This window comes from Erpetoichthys calabaricus, chromosome 1 (assembly GCF_900747795.2).
Source record: "Erpetoichthys calabaricus chromosome 1, fErpCal1.3, whole genome shotgun sequence".
Classification (NCBI taxonomy): domain Eukaryota; kingdom Metazoa; phylum Chordata; class Cladistia; order Polypteriformes; family Polypteridae; genus Erpetoichthys; species Erpetoichthys calabaricus.
Window position 1 is genome coordinate 279,089,015 of NC_041394.2, and position 21,405 is coordinate 279,110,419.

The window sequence follows — 21,405 nt, forward strand, 5'->3', positions numbered from 1 at the left end:
TAAAAAGCACAGAACATGACATTGTTGGGAAAATGGAATCCGCTGGGACCAAGAGGGAGATTGAAACACAGCAGTACCAATTAGTAATGGGCAGAACAGAGTGACCTACTCAGAGAGATCCCACAGAAGAAAGGGGACACAATCATATTAAATAAAATAGTTCATGGGCAAGCAATATATTAAGATATGTTCTAGAAAAATAAAGCACCTAAAGATTTAAAATGGTGTCCATCCTGCTAATACAATTATAAGTTACAACACAAGATGCTGGTAAGTTAGTTAAAGGGAACTATGAAGAACTCAACAAAGTCATACCAACAAAACAAAAAACTAGACGCCGTTGATTCTATAGCAGAGAAGGGCAGACAGTTATGTGATATTGACATGGGGAATGAAGTCAAAATAAAGGGAGAGACTAATACACAGAAAAGAAAAGTGGTCAGAAATAACATGGAGATCTTTAAAGAAAAGAGGGCAAAAAACAAATAGATATGTCATTATAGACGAGCCATGCAGTACCAGTAAACAAGATGGGAACAGACTGTGATTCCAATCAAACCCCCAGTGCTTGAAACTATAAACATAAGTTTGATTAGATCAAAAAAAATGAAAAAAAAATGGAACATGGAAATCTTAAGCGATGAAATGGAGTGGAATAAATTCACAGATGCACTTGAGGGAAAACTGAAGGAGGTCAGAAGACCCCTCGGAAGACAGCAAACTGTACGTGAAACCTTAAGAACTCTGTAATGGATGGGGATGACATGCTGTGTAAGGACAAATTGTCAGCTATTAAACAACAGTAGATGTTTGAAGACATATTTAATGTAATGAAATAAAAGAAGAAATCCAAAGACTCTCAGATGGGCAAATACACAATAAAATACAAGGAACTAGATCAATATCTGGATGAGAAATTTGGAGAACTTTGCTATTTGTGCGTGATGTACTCATTGGTCTATTCTTGTTTGTCAAGTTTTTTTTGTTCTAATTTAAATTAAAAAAGAATTAATGAAATGCAGAGAACCAGTATGGAATATTTTGAAGTAAAATGCATGCACAGACTTAGAGGAGCTAGATTAAAGACATAGTCCACTCCTCTGCAAAAAGTCAAGAATATGACACATATTAAGAAAAGTATAGTATAAGAAATAAAGAACAGGCAGGAAAATTGGCTCTCACAAGGTGATTTACCAGCTTCCTTTGTTGTGACTTATACATGACAGATGAGATGAATGTTTCTTAAAATTTCAATGATAATGCTGAAAGTGATAACACTACAGTAAAGACACCAGAGAATTTCTTGAAATGCATTTTTGTACAAATGCCCAAGATTAGCTAAGCTGCTGAATGCAATATATATACAGAATGATCAATCTAGTCTCATGTTCGTAAAAAGTTTTGCTATATCTGATAAAGAGCAGGATTATACCAATAATGGAAAGAAATTCTTCAGAAAGCCAAGTGGGATTTAATAAAAGGAAAAGGCACAAGAGAAGCAATTTTCCAACTAAGAAGGACATGTGAAAGGAACCTGAGAAGCAGGGTTTGCCTTTGAGTCACTAATACTCAGAGGGCTTTTAACAGTTAAATGTGATAAACTGATGGAAGTGATGACGAAGACTGGTACCCCAGGGGCAAAAAATAGGCTGATAGAAAATCTGTGCTGAAGTGAGTAGGCAGGTCTTAGAAAAAAACACAAAGTATCCAATTTCCTCAGGATCAGCAGAGGAATAAGCTATAATGTGCCACCCATACTGTTCACTTTATAACAGTGAATATGTAATAATTAATTGGTCTTAAGATAGGGGGCCATGACATAAACAACATTTGATATGCAAATAAGTTCCTTCTGGCAGAAAATGAAAGTGACCTTCAAGAAGTGATAGAAAGCATATTACCAGTAAGAGAAGATTTTGAAGTGGAATTAGTCTTGAAACAGACCAAGATCACGGTAATCACCAGAAAAGAAATGTATAACCGCTACCAGCACTCTTTTTCACCATATACTGTACTTTTGCTTTCCATTAATGCAAGAGGAGAGAATGCATCACATGACAGGATTCTATTAAAGCATGTTGCACGATACAGAAGATACAGCACTGGGGGAGCATACATTAAAAGTAAATTTTAGAGCATAAAGTAGGAGAAGGACTGCTGCTAATGTAATGCAAAAATCTGCTAGAGAGAGAAAATTATTACATGTTAAACTGACACTATTGCGAGAAACAATAATAAAACCAAAAAATTATATATACTTATTTTAATGTTCACTTAGTTTTTCCATGTTGCTTATTTAAAACTTTCTGTCTTACTTGTGCAGTCACTCTTCTGTGGCTGACTTGATGCCTTAAGCCTTGGAGTAGCATATCCCACATTGTGAAACTGGTGACAGTCACATGGGCTTAGGTCTGGGGGAGTAGGGCGGGTGTGTCATCTCTTTGAATTCACACTTTTACAGAGCAGCCCTTTCAACCTACACTGTGTCAGCAGGGGCAGTGCTGTGAGGCAGAAGGGGGAGAGCCGACAGCGTTCCTCACAGATTTCTATGGTTTATTGCCACAAATACTGGCACAATATCGACCATGTATTTGGAGGGATGTGATAAATGCAGACTTCCACCCTCAACAAAAAAAATTGTGCATGTGGTCTTACAGGCACTGGGGCCTTGAAAATCATTGGTGTTGGAGAACCACCACACTTCCATTGTTTTGACCATAGTTTGGACTTTCTGGGTCACTGTAATGTATCCAAGTTGTATCCCATTTTATGTAACAGGTTTTAAAATTTCTCCCAGTATGAATTCTTTCTTTCAGATTCTCTTTGGAATATTTGACACAGTGATGCTTCACGTCAGCAGCCAACATTATGGGCACTCAACTTGCCCTGCATGTACATGCAGAATGGATTGAGTCCTCTGTAACATCTGCTATCACATGCACTAAGACTCAAGAAATCTTCATCATCATCTGCTGTACAGCTGCAACATTTTTTCTGACATCGATGTTGAACACTAATCATACCTTGGGTCACCTTCAAGAGACAACTACCATGATGGAATCCTGTAGCTCATCTCTTGACTGTGACATATGAAGAGGACTGATAATGGTTTGCATTGACAAGAATGAATCTTTGAAGACATGTTATTCTCTAGCTTTAGAAATTCAGTGATAGCCCCAGTACATGATTTTGCTTTTTTGGCATCAATGTTGACTTGGGTCTGAGAAAAGAATAATTTACTATAAACTACAAACATTAGAATCTTGTAATCCAAATATTTTATTACACAGTGTTGTGATGTGAGATTTTGCATATAAGTTGATAAATATTTTGTATGTTTTTATTTGTAACTTAGGCAAAGCAATTTAATATTAGTGTTACATTAGTGAGAAGCATTCATGTTTACAACCCCCTCACCCAGGCCCCCTTACCCCCCAAAACACCCCATTTCCAGGACTGTCAGGAAGGTTAATTTTACGCTAGGGTTTTGGGGGGGGGGAGAGGATTTGCCTCAAACAAGTTTGATAATTGTTTCTCTGAAGTCTCTCAACCCCCATAGGAAAGCCAGGCTGCCTAACTGGCAAGCTTTACCTTAACATATGGTTTGGGGGGCAGGTGTTAAGATGTTCTTTGCCCCATTGGTCTGAAATATGGCTGTTTGGAACTGGCTTGTATCAGAAGCCTTTAAGTACTATGACGTCCTATTGGCTCTAGGGGTTGGACAGAACATCTATAAATTTGTTCACTCCCTCACTCTCTCTCTCTCTCTCTCTTACCAAACTGATGCATAAACTGACAAGGACAACACAATGAAGAGCACAGCTCGGCAGCCATATTGAGACAGGCATGCAACATTTTTAAGTAACTAACAAGTCTGTGTGTGCCGCCTGCAACTACACATCACCATTTATAAGGTTGTATGGTTGCCAATATTCAAATGTACTTTGCATATTGTTATTATTTATGAATATTACCAATAATACATTGTTTAAATTGTAACTTAACTCCTACTTGTCTTTTACTACATCTAATTGCCTGAGGTTATACATGTAGAAGGGAAGGTGTGGAGAAGTTATATGGGACAATACCTTGTAAACAGTGTTAAGTCTGTGAGATTAGAGGCATTCTGAGAAAGGCTACATATTAATAAACAAAAGGGGAAAGTAGAGTCATATATTTCTCTACCAAGACAAAACACACAGGAACTAACCTTTGGCCATATAAATGAAAATAGCATTATACTCAAAACTTTTTTTTAGAACTTTTCATAATACCAGTCTAAAACTCAGCGTTAAATGACAGAGAAAACAGGAGATTTTTAAAACCTAATACTATTAACCATTTCCATTACCTAACTTATAACATAATAACTACAACTACTGATAACTTTGTTTTTTTGAAATTTTGCACACAAATGAAGAGGAACTTTATCAGGTTTTCTCAACATTTATGAAGCAACACTCACTAGTTGTGCTGCATACAACTTTAGCCTCAAAGGTGTAGCACATCATTATATATATATATATATATATATATATTATATATATATATATATGGGCAGCACGGTGGCGCAGTGGGTAGCGCTGCTGCCTCGCAGTTGAGAGATCTGGGGACCTGGGTTCGCTTCCCGGGTCCTCCCTGCGTGGAGTTTGCATGTTCTCCCCATGTCTGCGTGGGTTTCCTCCGGGCGCTCTGGTTTCCTCCCACAGTCCAAAGACATGCAGGTTAGGTGGATTGGCGATTCTAAATTGGCCCTAGTGTATGCTTGGTGTGTGGGTGTGTTTGTGTGTGTCCTGCGGTGGGTTGGCACCCTGCCCAGGATTGGTTCCTGCCTTGTGCCCTGTGTTGGCTGGGATTGGCTCCAGCAGACCCCCCATGACCCTGTCTTCGGATTCAGCGGGTTGGAAAATGGATGGATGGATATATATATATATATATATATATATAAATTTCAATACTTATGAAGTGTGACGCATACCCTGCCATAGATAAATGTCCTAGTGTATCTCATGAATGTATCAGGCAGCTTATCCAACAACAAACAAACCGTATGTTACCAACTTTGATTTTGCCCTTGCTGAACCCAGAACTTGATTTTTCATCCTCTGCTGTTGCTATTTGTACTCTGCCATCACGGTATTCCCTACTGCGTTCTCTGGAGTGCTGCAAATAGAATAATTTATAGGCAACTGTTCCTTTTCTTGGGGTATGGCATTTCATGCAATTGATATGCATAAAATAAAAGTTAATCCATTTTTCCAGTGTTAAAATATTTATAATTCTGAAGCTGTTTGACACTATGAAAGACATGAGGCATTAGAATCATAGCATAATTGAAGGCTTGGACAGAGCTGAGTGGTCAAATTGGCAAGTTCAGTTTGTCTTCTATTCATTAGCTGGTCAGCAAAAATGGATTTCATTAATTTTATTTATTTTGTGCCCTAAATATGGAACAGTCAAGAAATGTCATGTGATAGTATTTGTTAAATTCTGGTTTCACATGATTTGTTGGCCACATTGCCGTAAACAGATAAACTCTGAATAAATCGAAAATTAAAATGAGCTGTTCACTGACATTTTCAGAAATGAACTTGATCATCCACATGGTACACAGTCAGTGCTTGGCAAATGTCAAAAATCCTAACATTAGTCTACTGTTTGAAATCGCTGATCAAATTGATATGAAATTTGGCTCCATATAACATGTATCTTACAAAGGTTTCATTTGGGGAGGAAGTGTTACCTGCAGTTTTTAGTAAACCTGAAATTCTTCCATCTATCCCTTACCAAATATCCTTAATATAACGTTGTTGGGGGCCATACTGGGCACATGGCAAGACCAGACTCTGGAGGGGGTGCCATTCCAGTTTAGGTCCAGAATCCTGTGATTAAGGGCTGGTTCTGTCACTGGTGATGTGGAACTGCCATGTTCTCCTGGTGTCCCTGTGGGTTATTCTTTGTGTATTACAGTTTCCCCAAACGTGCCCATCCTCTGGGGAAAAAAAAATAAACAAAAATCTTCAGCTAATTTTTCAATTGTTTTTTCTTTTGAAGTGTTTAACTTTCAATATCATGCTGGGATATCTGAAAATTAAATTTGTTGGGAAGGACTATTACTTTATTATTATAATAAAAAAATAACAAAAGAGAGCAATGAATTGCATCTACAAACCCCACTTCCAGAAAAGTTGGGATATTTTTCAAATTGCAGTAAAAACAAAACATGATACGTTATTTCATGTGAATCTTTATTAAACTGACAAAAGTACAAAGAAAAGTTTTTCAATAGTGTATTGACCAACTTAGTTGTATTTTGTAAATACAGTATTCAGTACACAAATTTAGAATTTGATGGGTGCAGCACACCCATAATCCAGTTAAACATTGCTGCCCTCAAGGCCCACCAAATCTTATAAGCAATCAACCAGAGATTAGTAGATATGTTGTCAGCAACATTTTTAATAGGTTATCAAATATTTGCTGAATTTCACTCAAGTATAATCTGACACTACATTATCAGCACTTATACCCAATGTATCTACAGAACCTCACAAAAATACTACTTAGCCCAATGTTGTGAAATTGCATATCCCTTATGGACCACTACAAAAGAATTATCTGAAATAAATGTAGTTAAAGAAGCAAGAAATCTCTACTCTTATCTAAAGTGGTTAGTGCTGCTGTTCTACACCTCCAGATTCATGGGTTCAAATTCCATAGCAGGCATTGTCATTATGGAGTTTACACATTCTCTGTGTGGGTTTTCACAATGGTTTTCCAAAACACTTCAGTAATATGCAAATGTGATTAACTGCTATCAGTAACTTGATAACGTGGCACTGAGTGTGGGTACAAGTGTGCCCTGTAATGAGTTGGCATTCTGTCTGGACTGATTTCCTGCTTTTCACTTTCAACTGCTACGACAGGCCCTTATTTGCTTTGGAATAAATGAATTTTGAAAATGAATTCATAAATGTATATGTTGGGGTTAGTAATTGTTTGTGTGAACACCTTGTTTGATTAGACATTCTGGTTTCTGCTTCTCACTCGGAGGTTCATTTCTATCACTGCTCATTTTAATTTCTATTAATTTTACCAAAGACAAATGTAATATTTTGATACTTTTCTGCCAACACTTCTTAAGAATTCTCAGTAATTTTTATTTCCTTGTATTTACCGTATTATACCAGATCACCTTACATCTTGCATCGTGTCCCATCTATCAAAGGTACACTATAACAATGTACAGGACAGCATAATATGTATATCAATTAACAAATATACAGTTAAAGCAGAAACAGGTTACGTAGCTTGACCAAGTATCCCATGTGATATTATGGCAATAACTCATCCATACAGCCATTATCCAATCTGCTATATCTTAACACAGGGTCAAGAGGGTCTGGTGGAGCAAATCCCAGCCAACCCAGGGTGCAAGGCAGGAACAAACCCAAGGCAGCGCACACACACACACCAGGGACAATTTAGGATCGCCAATGCACCTAACCTGCATGTCTTTGGACTGTGAGAGGAAACCGGAGCACCCGGAGGAAACCCACAGAGACAGGGAGAACATGCCAACTCCACGGGAAGCGAACCCGGGTCTCCTGTGAGGCAGCAGTGCTACCACTGCGCCACCATGCTGCCCTTGGCAATAACTCAACCTTTTGAAAATTAAAAACCAGTGGAATATTAAGAAATGCAGTTTAATGCAGTAGTTGTTTTGTGGTCATTTACCATCTTAAGATTTTGATACTGTTTGAATTAAAACCATATCAGTAATTAAATTAAGTAATGTCCTTACATTCACATCTTCTGTACATTAGCTATCTCGTGTCTCCCTACCTCAGCTTGCTGTACCCTCTTTGCCAAATCCTTTTAAATGGCCAATATAAAAATAGCAATTTCAGAAGGAAAACGGAAAAGGTGAGAAACAGTTGCGTGAGAGACAGATGAGGAAAGTGCACTATCAGGAAATAATTTAATGCAGACTATAACATTTTCATTAACTTAACTACATTCAGGTCTCAATTTGTTTTCTCAATACACCAAGCTTTACCAAGATGTCTTGCAGTATATTCTGCGTAAAACTTAAATCAGTCAGACTACAGCTAAAAATGGAAGTATTTTAGTTAAAACTGCTGAGGTTAAGAGAATCATGATATGGATAAATTAAAGTGCTTGAAAATAATCCAAAGTAACATGTTATCAATCCATTTTCCACACATTTCATTCCATTAGTAAGCCCCAAGTCTGACAGCAGCAAAAGCAGAAACCATTTAAAATCACTGCTGCGAGAATGTCTAAATCTGATAAACTAGCAAAACTAAGCATCCTGCAAAAGAGCTGTTCTTTTAATTGACACCCTAGTTACTGGAAGTATTTTTTCTTTTAGGAAACATTTCTAAATTCACAGAGTAAGTGCAGAAACAGTATAACATGAAACAGTGTGGTCTAAGTGAGAAGGGGGTTCTCTTACGACTGTCAAGCTGTTTTTTTAGCCTAAAAAGTGGATCTTTAGTATCCTGCTGTAAATTGTTCTTCAGATCTAGACCTTAATTTGTAAAATGTCAGTTGTAAAAATGAAACTAAGATAGGCACTAATGTACAGATAGTTGAATATAGTATACAGTATACTTACATTTCAGCAGTGTAGTACCGAGTGTTGCAGTGTTTAACATTGGACATATTTCATGCACATTAGAAATATGGCAACTTGTAGTATCAAATGAATGAATAATCTTAATCATACTTTATTGCTTCATTTTTATTTATTTTTACCCATTTCAGGGTTACAGGTCCCATTATGGTTGCAGGAGTTAGAGCATATCATAACAGCAATGGGTGTTAGACAGAAAACTCTGGGATGGATGGTAGTCCATTGAAGTATTAAAAAACGCAAAGATCAATTACAAATCACATTTGTGATTCAGGTTACCTTTACGAATTTCATTTTACAGAAGACTATATGCAATCATTGGCATGATGAAAATATAAAAAAAAAAGAATTCATAAAGACTTTTGAAGTGGAAGTATATGTTTATCAATCTGGTCACTCATCTTATCAAAGCCCATGAATTAAATCTGATTTGTTTATCATAAAACTATAGCTTAGATTTAAAAACATTTGTTTAAAAGTTGTGTGTTAAAGATGCACACTATCACCAAGTTTGTATGTAAAGCTGAAGCAAACGCCAGGCAGTCACCCATAACGTTATCCAAAAAAAGGACTTTCTGGCAACATCTGTTTTAAAGGCAACTGAAAACTTTAAATTATATAACATTTAATTAATTCAGTAGCAGCATAGTAGCACAATGGTTAGTGGAGCTGCACTGAAACTCGCGGGGCATAATTAAGATTTCTGGTCTGCTCACACTCCATTATGATGGGTTTGTTTGCTCTCCTGTATCCACACAAGTAATAGATGTGAATATTGAGTTAAAAATATCTCCATGTGAATGACTTGGGTCTGTGATGAACTGGCTGCCTATTCAGAAATGGTCTTGTACAAAGCTGCCAGGGCTAAACCTAGGTACTCAACTTTGTAATGATAAAAACATGCTCAGAAAAAAAAAAAAAAAAAAGGGGAAGGATACCCTTACGACCATGAACTCAAAAAAAAAAACACAAAATTGTGGGTCTTAGGTGAAAAATGTATTATTTTTCAATTAGTCACCCTAAATAATTAGCACATCTGGCAATTCAGTATAATCTTTCACATTGTAAAATTTCTAAAATGTACCTTTCATTTGTCTGTACTCCAGTTTAAATATAGTACATGTCACCTATGGTACAATAATGGCACAGCCTCCATAAAGCACAGAGTTCTAACTAGTTGGTTGGGTTACATGCTAATCAAGGCCATGTATTTGATCTCAGGTTAGTAAGATAGTAGTGTTGACATGTGTACAGAGCACAGTGAAATTCTCAGTAGTATGTGTACCATATGGTTCTCTCATGCACCAAGATAAACTGCATAAATATAAAGATTCATTGTAGTTATAGATGGCGACTTTTTTTTGTGTGGCACAATACTGATGCTTCGAGATATTTCATCATTTATAACCTGCTTAATCCAGGCCAGGGTTCCAGGTAGGAAAGCACTGGAGCCTCACATCCTCCATAGGGTGTACAGCAGGAATAAACCCTGGAAAGGACAATCAGTCCATCACAGGGTGAATACACACACTAGATCCAATTTTGCATTGCCAATTCATCTTACCTGTATGTCATTGGACAGTGATAAGAAACCCACAGCCACAGGGAGCAGATGTAAATGCCACGCAAGTAGGACCTGGGACACAAATGCTGGTCTTCATACTGTGAGGCAGCAATGCTATCACTGAGCTACTGTATCATCCTAGAGATAAATGCATATTCATATACACAAACACGAGAGAGAGAGAGAGAGAGAGAGAGAGAGAGAGAGAGAGAGAGAGAGATACACACACACACCTACCTCAAAAAACTTAAGGGAACACTTAATCACAGTCTTAACACCATCTCAATTGAGCTTCAGCGATATCAGTCTGTCCAGTTAGGAAGCAGAAGTGATTGTAAAACAACTTCACCTGCTTTAGTGGTGCACTGGACAGGCAATAGCAAGACAGCACCAAAAAGGGAATAGTTTTGCAGATGGTGGACACAGACAACCTCCTTATCCTTCCCAAGTGATTCTTCTAGTTTTGCTAGTGTCCTTGACATTGATAGCATGAGGCAGCACCTGCAGCCCATTCAGGTCACACCTGTAGTCCAACTCCTTGAGGATGGCACATCCATATGTGCCATTGCAAGGTGGTTTTCCATATCACCTAGAACAGTCTCAAGAGCATGGAGGAGATAGCAGGAGATGGGTCGTTACAGAAGGAGAGTTGGACAGGGTCGTAGAAGGGCACTAACCCAGCAGCAGGACTGGTAGTTGCTCTTTTGTGCGAGGAAGAACAGAAGGAGCACTGCCAGAGCCCTACAAAATGACCTCCAGCTGGTTACTGGTGTGCATGATTCTGACCAAACGGTCAGAAACAGACTTGATGAGGGTGGCATAAGGGCCCAATTCCATCTAGTGGGACTTGTGCTCCTACCCCATCACTGTGCAGCTCAATTGGTATTCACCATTGAAACCACAATTGGCAGCTCCCCCACTGGCACCCTGCTCTCTTCACAGATGACAGCATGTTCACTGTGAGCATGTGAAAGACTCGAGTCCAGAGACGCCGTGGTGAATGTGATGTACCCTGCAACATCATCCAGCATGACCAGTTTGGCGGTTGGTCAGTGCTGGTCTTGGGGCATACCTAGAAGCAGGGGTGAGCAATGTCAGTCCTGGACGGCAGTAGTGGCTGTAAGTGTTTGTTGCAACCCAGCCCATTAAAGAAGAGCAATTATTGCTGATGAAACACTACTCACGTAAAATTCTGATGCTTCATTTTAATTGTCAGCTTATTAACATTAACTGATTATTTCAGTCTTAAACGGCTGCATTCACTGTTTTTAATTGGCCTATATTAGCAATAAGTTGCAATTGACAAATGAGCCAGTAGTTCAAATGATTTGTTTTTTCATCATGAACAATCTAGTTTAAAATATTTGGAAGGAAACTGAAGAGAAAAAAGTGAAACTGCAAATTACTCATCCATTTTAGGCTTCAAATCATTTGAACGATAACCTTGGAAAGTAAAAAATCTATTACACAGAATAACCCGACATTGCATAGTTAAAACACTAACAAGCCATAAAATAAAGCAAGGTCTAATATTGGCAAGGACTGGTTTCTAATTAGGCAAATGAGTTGGAACAAAAACCTGGTGCTACTGAGGGCCTGTAAGAGTCACACAGAATCCCATATGCTAGGTGATGGTACCCTAACTGCTGTTAGGTACTGGGATGAAATCCTCAGAGCCACTGTCAGATCTTACCCTGGTGCAGTGGGCCCTGGGTTCCTCCCAAAGCAGGAGGATACCTGGCCTTATATGGCCAGTGTGTGTAAGTAGTTCCTGCATGATGAATGCATTGATGTCAGTGACTGGCCCACACATTCCCCAGACCTGAATCCAACAGAGAACCTTGCAGATGTTGTGTATTGGTGCATCAGACACCGCCGTATAGTGTCCAAGACTGTCCTGCATCTCACTGCTACCCTAATCCAGGTCTGGGAGGAAATCCCCCAGGACCTCATCCACCATCTCAGCAGTAGCATGCCCAGATATTGTCTGGAGTGCAGACAGACATGTGGAGGCCATATACACCAAGTCATAGTAGTTGCCAGGATTACATTTTTAACTGATTTACAGTGCAAGGTTGAATCCAGGCCTCAATGGATTGATTTTGGTTTCCATGGACTACTGTTGCAGCACTTTGTTCTCAATGAATTACACAGTATTACTACTTCATAAAGATTCCACTTGAATATATCACTCATTGAGAGCCAATGTGTGATTCAAGTGTTCCCTTAAAACTTTTAGTGTATACACACACACACACACACACACACACACACACACACACACAGTGCCATCCCTACTGTTTGGTACAAAGACCCACTTTCCTTGATTTACCCCTTTGTTTGTTACAACCAAATGCACATTTTCTTCTGACACAACTTAGGCTGGGGCATCCATTGCTCTTCAGATTCATTAAAATTATCCAAAGTTACTTATTGCAAGAGTGTCAGTGGAACTTGAGCCTATGCTGCCAGCAATCTAGCACAAAGAAAAAAAAAAAATTTGCTGTAGAGAGTTCCCAATGCATGCCATATCACATTTACACACAAAGGAGGGATTTCTGAATGCAATTAAAACTTGAAGGTGGGTTTTAGGTAAATATTTTAGCATAAAACTGACCAAGTTCTATTAAGTAACAAGTGATATCTTTGGCTTTAGTCATTTTCTCATAGGCAAATGTGGCAATGAGAAAAAACTAGTGACAAAATATCACATATAGAAATTGCATGATAAAAATATGCAAGCATTTATGTAGAGAACTAGCAGAAGTAGAATCACACTTCACTTTATGTCAAATGCACATAAAGGGTAGGGTGACCAGCAGGCCTAGATCACTAGAACTTTAACTGTTATAAGAGACCATGGAAACTCCAGCCGTTTTTTCTCTTCAGGAGTGGTTGATTGGAATTGGTCCCCCCCCTATCAACTTGGCCTCTATTATGTTAATACTCTTACATGGACCATGATCACTAATTACCACTTTACAATGCATTTGAAAAATTTCTAATTACTGTAAACAGACTAGTTGTAAATATGGGCAACACAAATAACCTGAATACTACAACTGGACTAAGAACTAATGACTAATGAATGGTCCACAATTTCATACCACAAACTTGAACCAATTAAAGGTGAAACAGTCATTTTTGCATAACATTACTACATACAAGTAAATTAAGCTTTAGGCAATGTGACAATTGCTTCCATGAAATTACACCACCAATTGTAAAAGTTTAGAAGGGGGTGTGGGGACTACAGACAGAATCCACCATGTAAGACATGTTTCTTAAATCTAATGCATCCTACTCAAGGTCATTTGTTAAATGCAGACTTCTGAATGGTCATATATATCTCTTGTTCCTCTCTAAGGAGGGCCCAAAAATAACTACCATTAATTTCTCTCCCATAACGAGTTAAAGTTACACCAGGTTATTTGAAGACGACAGTAATAGGGTGGTTGAGAAGCATACAGATACCAGGACCTTCATGAAAGTTTTGAAAAGTAGCATCCAATGAGGTAAAGTATCCATCACCAACATGCCACTAGCACAGGCAATGTATGTAGGTTGCTGCCAGGGGCAAACTATCTCAGCTCAAGATGGAGCATTTCTCCCTTCTCTAGTCTACAGCCAGGCTAAGTTACTGTTCTGCTCTTTGTCTTGCGATCCTGAAGAAAAAACAGGGAAGCTATTCTGAATGATCTGTGAAGTAAACAGCCAAGTAGCCATCATAACCTTAGTGTTCAATAGCTAAACCAATTACAATTTAGGCCACACCATGCACAGGTTCATGTGTTTAACAAGTTGTATTGCTACTAGAACAGATTTAAAAATTCTCTTTATTGCACATAAGGTAGGAAGGAAAAAAAGTTAAATGTGAAACCTTAAAGCCTCCAATATAACTTCATTCAAGCACTAATTTTTCCATACTTACCGTGTGGTCAAAATTCAGTAAAAAAAAAAAAAAAAAAACCACGACACTACACAAGGATTCACCTAAAAGGAACAGCAGTGGGGCAACGCCTGCACAATGCAATCAGGACCTTGCATTTATTTAAAGTTAAAGCAGCAGAATAGGCGAGTTTGGGAGAAGACTTTGGTCTTCACCACTCCAGCCTGATTCCATTTTAGATTTCGCGGACTGCCAAAAAAAAAAAAAAAGTCACAACTTAGAGGGCAACATACGTTTCTCCCACAAAATGCGGAGGACAGAAACACATGGAAAATGATCCGCTGTGGCAACCCCGAACGGGAGCATCCAAAAGAAGATCTAAAAGGTATTTACAGAACATCTTAAAACACAGAATAACCAAGTCACTTCAAAAATATTCAAGAATTTAAACCAGTCAGATATTCCCAAACTAATCCTGCCCCCTGGTAATCACAGTAGTCTCCCAGGCAGAATGACAAGAAGTAGTCCTAGGAGAATTTCTGCGCCACTATCATTAAATTGCAGCTGCCACAAATCTGCAAAATTAACTCTGAATACAACTTTATATATAAATAAAAAACAAATTAGTATGTTGCATGACAAATTAGTGTGAAACAAATTTCTACCACCCAAAGCTGCATCTACAGGAGACTCAGCACGGAGACCCGCTTTACAGCCTACCACTGGATTGTTGTTTATGAGAGAGGAATCCCCTTCCTTGTACGTCACTAGATAGCCTTGTCACGTGGCAATCCAGACATCCGGAAATTTAAAAGAGTGCCTGCGTTTAGCACGTCAATGGAAGGACTTTGTAAACCCATCTCAGTACAGCATAAATGGTTTCTGCGTAATAAAGCTCCAATATCGACCCCGCCCCATGGCATCGCACGTTTGTTTGAAACACAGGGGTTTCCTCTAACCGATAAAATGATGAAGTAATACAATTGTACCTATAGAAACGTAATCTTCGCAGCTTTAAAATTCCCAAAATAAACCTCAATATTAAATGTTTAAATCGAATTGAAACCTGTAAAAAAATAAATAGTCTAAACATAAAGGAGACGGTATAATTTTGAAAAGAAAGCTCTGCTAACAGCAAAAATAAAATATCATAAAACCACCGCAGTCTGCGAATGAACTTGCGCTGGCTACGCGGCATATGTGAAAGTCAAAGGGGACCGATCTATACAAGCACCAAACGCACAAAAGCCAACGTCATCATTGTAAGAAGTAGCAATTCCAAGTGTAGTCGTATTCTGCGAAAAGGCGCTTATCCAAAGCGTGGGGCGATTGTGGTGGGTGGCGCGGTTTTCGAGGACACCAAAACGATGCGCTAGTCGAGATCGCCGTTATGGGGAGGTCGGCGTCCCAAAGCAACAGCTGCCTACAATATCATCGAGATCTTCCAGTGCTAGTGGCCAACGCCCACACTTTTCCCTACTACACCGATTTGCAAATTCTGTCGCGTCTACAAAATCATAACGCACCAGTTTTCTTACTCCCTTGCAATGCAATCTGCGGCAAAGACAAACCGCCTCCGACGATGCCACGAAGGTGACACGGCAGTGCACGCTTACATGGACACATTTTTGAAAGAGCCAGGCGGTTAAAAGCAGTCTCTGCGAGTCCTGTTCGCATAGCAAGCCAGTCCTATCATTCTCCATGTACGGCACGCGCTGTGCCGCTGCCTTGGCAACCGACTACAGCCCAAACCCCCCTCCAGCACCGACCTGGGCGAGGAGCAAGAGTAAGGATTATGCGGTGGAGAGTGCTAAAGCGAAGAAGGTTGTCCCAGTTGGGCTCAGGGGCGAAAAAGCTGCATTTCAATAGAAACCCCATCCCCTTGGCCACGGCGTACGCATTCAGGTCCAGTCTATGGCACCGCAGGTGGACGCCGCAGCCCAGTTTCCTGCGCAGAGCGACTGCTTTCAAGGCCAGACCGCCCGAGGAGACTCTATCGAAACACCACAGGGGGTTTGCTTCGCAAACAAGCAAAAAACAGACTGCTGGGATTATGTAAGCACGCACACGAGCGCAAGCCTCGCTTTAATTATCCCCTAATTACCAGCGGGAGAGTTGGTGCATTCCGCACGTGAGCGGGGTGCTGGTCGGTGTGGTGACGCGCGTGCGCCTTGCGAACACAAAACTGGTTGCAAAGTGGCAGTAGAGAGCGAGAGAACTGGAAATCATTATAAAGTGTGAGGCCGCTGCACGTACAGCTGTCTGCTTGCCTTCTGCTTTACCAGACGTCACTTTTTTCCTGTTAATTTTTGGAATAAAAAAAAAAAACAACAAAACAAACAAACAAGAAGTCAACTCGCCGTAAACAGGACTACGTTATGGACGAAGGGATTTCTCGTCTGCAAGACAGACAGTTTTTGGATCACGCAGATTTTCTTGGGTACCTACTTCATGGTTTATGAGTACCGAAAATTTGTAATTAGTTTGTATGCACATTGATTGAATAATTTAGAACTTCATCCGAAATGTATTGGGAAGTTGAACTTCTGCCAGCATTCGGAGCGCTCCTGCCTTCTCCGCTCATTCCATGTGTTGTGGTTTCTTGCAGGGTGGAATATTCTTCGTTGTACATGTGCAAGCCGAAAAGAGGCATGAAGAGAGAAGAGAATAAGGTAGGTACGAACATAGGGGCGGGGGCGCAAATCCAAAGTTGAAAAGCCTGACGAGGGAACTTTTTTTTTCCAACCGATCGCTAGCTGCTGCTTGTGCCTTTCGATCGATTGGAGTTTGGCAGTGATCAAACTGTTGCTTTTTTTGCATTCTGCAGTTACTGCCTTTTGCTGCATTTGAAATTTGTCTGTCAAATGAGCTTTTCTCTCTTTCAAATTTTAACATATTATTAGGAAGCCTACAAGCTACCCCACAGACTGATAGAGAAGAAAAGACGCGACCGGATCAATGAATGTATCGCCCAGCTGAAAGATTTGCTGCCAGAGCACCTGAAACTGACGGTAAGAAAAACAGTTCACAGAGGTATTAGGGGGGCGGAGGGGGGCTGTACCCGCTGTACTTTGGGAACACGTGCCGTGGTGGAGCGCGTGCTAATGGGTAACCGATTGTTTTCATTTTCCAGTCAGGTTGTGAAATGATTTTTTATTATTATTATTATTTATCATTACTGAAGACGCTCGGGCACCTGGAGAAAGCAGTGGTCTTGGAGCTAACCCTGAAGCACTTGAAAGCGTTGACATCAGTCACGGAGCAACAGCACCAGAAGATCATTGCTTTGCAGACTGGTAAGCAGGTCTTGTTTTTTAACTGACAGCTGTCAGCCACCACAATGGGGTATTAGTGGGTGATGTAATACAATATATACATAAAATATGCTGCACCCCCCCCCCAGTTTAAGGAAAGAGCACACCTGGTCTGCACGTGCATGACTGCTGCGTGACTAACAGCTCTGCCCGCCTCTCTCTCGTTTCTGTCCTAGGGGACCGCGCAATGAAAGGCGCCCTTCAGCCTGACCTGGACGCTTTCCACTCGGGCTTTCAAACCTGTGCCAAAGAAGTCCTGCAGTACCTTAACCGCTTCGAGAACTGGACCTCCAGGGAGCAGAGATGCGCGCAGCTCATGAACCATTTGCACAAACTTTCGGCGCAGATCGTGCCCGCCGCCACCTCCGCCCCCCTGGTGGTGCCCCCGCAGGTGTCGGCGGGCAGCAAAGGCCCCCCCGCCCAGGAACACAAGCAGCCCAAGCTGGAGGCGCAGACCAACTGCGTACCGGTGATCCAGAGGACTCACAACGGTGAACTTAACGAAAATGACACAGACACCGACAGCGGCTACGGTGGCGAGACAGAGAAGTACGACGGCAAAGCCCAGGAGTGTAAGGGTGGGAATCCCCCTGGGGTGAAACGCGTGAAAGTGAAGCAGGAGTTTGGCGATGAGACCCCCATCAAAAAAATGAAAGTGGACTCCTCCGGGGCGACTGGGCTGACTGCGGACACGATTGGCAGGTCCGACGTGTCTCTGCTCAACTCCCTGGTGGGACTTGGCGGCGTTCCTTTCGGACAGCAAACACCCTTCTGCCTGCCATTCTATTTTATATCTCCCTCGGCGGCCGCAGCCTACATGCCTTTTTTGGACAAAGCCAGTCTGGAGAAATACTTATACCCTGCCGCTGCCGCCACCTCGGCGAACCCGTTCCCGCTCGTCTACCCGGGAATCCCCGCTCACACCGCCGCAGCCGCCTTCCCTGGGTTGTCGGCGGCGCTGTCCCCAGAGAAGAGCTGTCCAATGTCCGCATTGCTGTCGCAGAGAACGGGCACCCCATCACCTGGTGTCGCGGCGCCATCATCTCCCACAGACAATGACCTGCACATGGACAGTGACAGCAGCCGCTCGCAAGAATCTCTCAAGTCGGAGAACGATGGCACTTAAAGCCGAACAGTATGCCTCCAGAAATGTCAGAAGTGCTTACTAACCGTGTTACGCACAACCTCACCACCTCGCGTTTGAGTGTTTTTATGTTTCCTTTCACGTTACATGTGGTTGTAGTTTGTTGAAATGTTCCCTTCTTTAGTTAACACGGCTCAAATATCAATGATCATGTTAGGGATCCTCGTTCTCATCTGACGTAATATATTGTTTATCCTGCCCAGTTGTGTACACACAATATGACCATTTTATAAGCAAGTGCTGAGATTGCAGTTTTTAAAAGAAAAAAATCATATTTTAACCAGTGTTTGTGCACAGCTATTCAACATGCAGGAAAAGAACTGGTGACTTTTTTATTTATGAAGGCAAAAATGAACTTATCAGCACCTTATTGCAATTTTACAATGAATGTATTAAACGATATTACTGATTGTTTTGTAAAAGCAAAGAAAACATACCTGCCAGATTTTGTTTTTCTCCAAGGTAACATATATTTGTTAACACACTGCTTTTTGAGACACAGTGTCTCTTTTATCTGTACAATACTTTTTTTTTTTTTTTAACGTTTTTGGAAAATACCAATGCACTGAGCCTTTTCAGCAAATATAGCTTTTCCTGATTAAAACAACAACAAAAAATCATTTTAATAGAAAGACTAAACAGTATTACTTTGCCAAGTGCATTTTGCAGTAAGCTTTGGTCTCTGTGGTTTTTAATGTTATGCTTTTCTTTAATTGGCACTAAAGAATTAAAAAAAAAAAAAAAAAGCCCCTCTCCACTTAGGAGATCTCCTCAGTGAGATATTTATAGGTTGTTGCCAAGGTAGCACTGGTGAGTGGTTGCACTAGTACGTTATGTAAGAGAGGAGACTCAAGTCTTGCTATGAATATACTGTATATGGGAAAAGCTCTGGTCAATTTATTTTTTCTGTCTAACTCTGCTTTTCTTGCTGTTTTGTGGCCTATACATTCAATCAATGTCATATTTGCCTATATAAAAGATGGGGTGTTTGTACATACAATAGGCATAAAATGGTATGTGTCCCAATGTATTTGTTGTAGGGGAAGAAATATATATATATTTGGATTTTTAAAGAATTTAATAGAGCATATGTTGCACTTAATTGTTAGAGTGCTTAAAGCTTATGGTGTCCTAAAGTATAAAAATATATAATAAAAAATCATCAGGAAAACATCAAATGCAGGCTACAAGTGTTTGTTAATGTGATGTTATGAGTTCATGGTGAATTTTTGGGTGTTTTGTAAAAGTCCTTGTCAAATGTGGCGTTGCAGCTTTTCTCATTTTTGAAGTGCAAAGGTTTACATCCAAAGGATTCAAAGGCCCTTCTTGGAGGGCTGCTGTGTGTGTGTTGGTGTTTTTACAAAGTATTACTTTTTATTTTTAACTCAAATTTTGAAAAAAAAAAAAATTGTGAGTTTTTCAACAGGTTGTAGTAGTTTTCCGTGGTACAAAAGGTGGAAGGTGCACAAAAGTCTGTATTCAAGATGCCTTTTAAAGTATGTTTATATATTAGAAGTTAAGTGCGGTGTATAAACCTCAAAGACTATATGGGCAAATGCATGTAAAAGAAAACACTACTTAAATTTGCAGACAGAACTGTGATAAAACAACCCAAAAAGTTGAATTAAGCAAGGAGTTGAGTCAGAACAAAGGATTCGAATTTGCTGAAATACTTACTTGGAATAAGTCACGTTAGTCTTCATGACTTTTGAGTAACTAAGTTTTATATCTCTGGTTTAAGCCATTAAAAATCTGATGCTGAAAAGCTTTTCTTTATTGTTTGTGCTTTTTGATTTTGGTCCAGGTAATCCTAACGTGTCTCATGATTGTGCACATCTGCACAATGTAAAATAAAAGTTGAATTGTGTTAAACATTTTGTACCACTTTAGAAGATTAAAGTAAAGGTCCACATCATAGCCTTTTTATTTTTCATGTTGGAGGGGATGTGTAACTGTAAATAATAATACAAGGCATAGTTATCGGCATTTTAAAATTATAAAAGCCAATTGATTTTGATCAGAGTCCCTTAAGTGGATTTTGCTCTACAGAGTTAAATGACATGTACAATGTGTGTGTGTGTGTATACATAGGGAAAAAATTGGGACATGGTCAAAGTTTTTAAGTCCTAGCTTGATTTAAGAAAACGTGTGCTGGACACACTGTCTTTTTCTACAAAAGTGATGTTTTTGTGATGGCTTTTACTAGATATTTATTATCTAAACCTGTATGTTAAGTTTAGAGGTTATTTCACTTTGATTTCCTATCATGACAATGTGATGACAAAGCGTGGAGTCGAATTTGAAGGTCAGTGGCAACTATGCTTTGCCATAAGCTAGGTGTAGGCACCTCTTCTGCATGAGCTTATAAGAGTGTGTGCTCATCTTTTAAGAGTTGGGAACTGCATTTCATAATGTGCTTTACTGGGTGAGGGTCTATGTTTGAGTTTTAGGAATATTGTTTCTCTAATCTCATTATCTGCCAGGCTTTAGCAAAACCATGAACTGGCTTTTTGTCTTTTCAAGTTGAATGTTATTTTGAGAAATTCTGTGAGAAAATAAACTGTGCTTTTCTATAAGTTATGCAGATAGGTTATACTGTTTGCCTCATGTTTTTATTTCATGTTTTAAACTAGTTTGGCAAAGTTTGTGCAAGACAGAAAAACATATTGTGTTGTTCCTGAAATATTTGCTGCTTATGAATATCAGGGTAGAGTGGCTATCCTAAAAAACAAACTGAATTATGTTCATTAAGTACACAGTTGTAGTTCTAGCCAGTAGCTTTTTACATATTTGGGCTCCGGCTGGCCTCAAATGCTCTTCTGCAAAAGACATGCA

General features: G+C 39.8%; 2 protein-coding genes across 2 annotated transcripts in view; both read left to right on the forward strand.

The window, feature by feature from the left end:
- The window catches only part of itpr2 (inositol 1,4,5-trisphosphate receptor, type 2), a 1,448,083-nt gene that overhangs the window by 702,550 nt on the left and 724,128 nt on the right, over positions 1-21,405 (forward strand). The window lies entirely within an intron of this gene.
- Positions 15,875-20,482, forward strand: bhlhe41 (basic helix-loop-helix family, member e41). The gene is made up of 5 exons (XM_028815527.2): positions 15,875-16,552; positions 16,721-16,784; positions 17,016-17,123; positions 17,297-17,408; positions 17,603-20,482. Exons 1-5 carry the CDS (start codon positions 16,491-16,493, stop codon positions 18,550-18,552), a joined length of 1,296 nt encoding a protein of 431 aa, XP_028671360.1. The 5' UTR covers positions 15,875-16,490; the 3' UTR covers positions 18,553-20,482.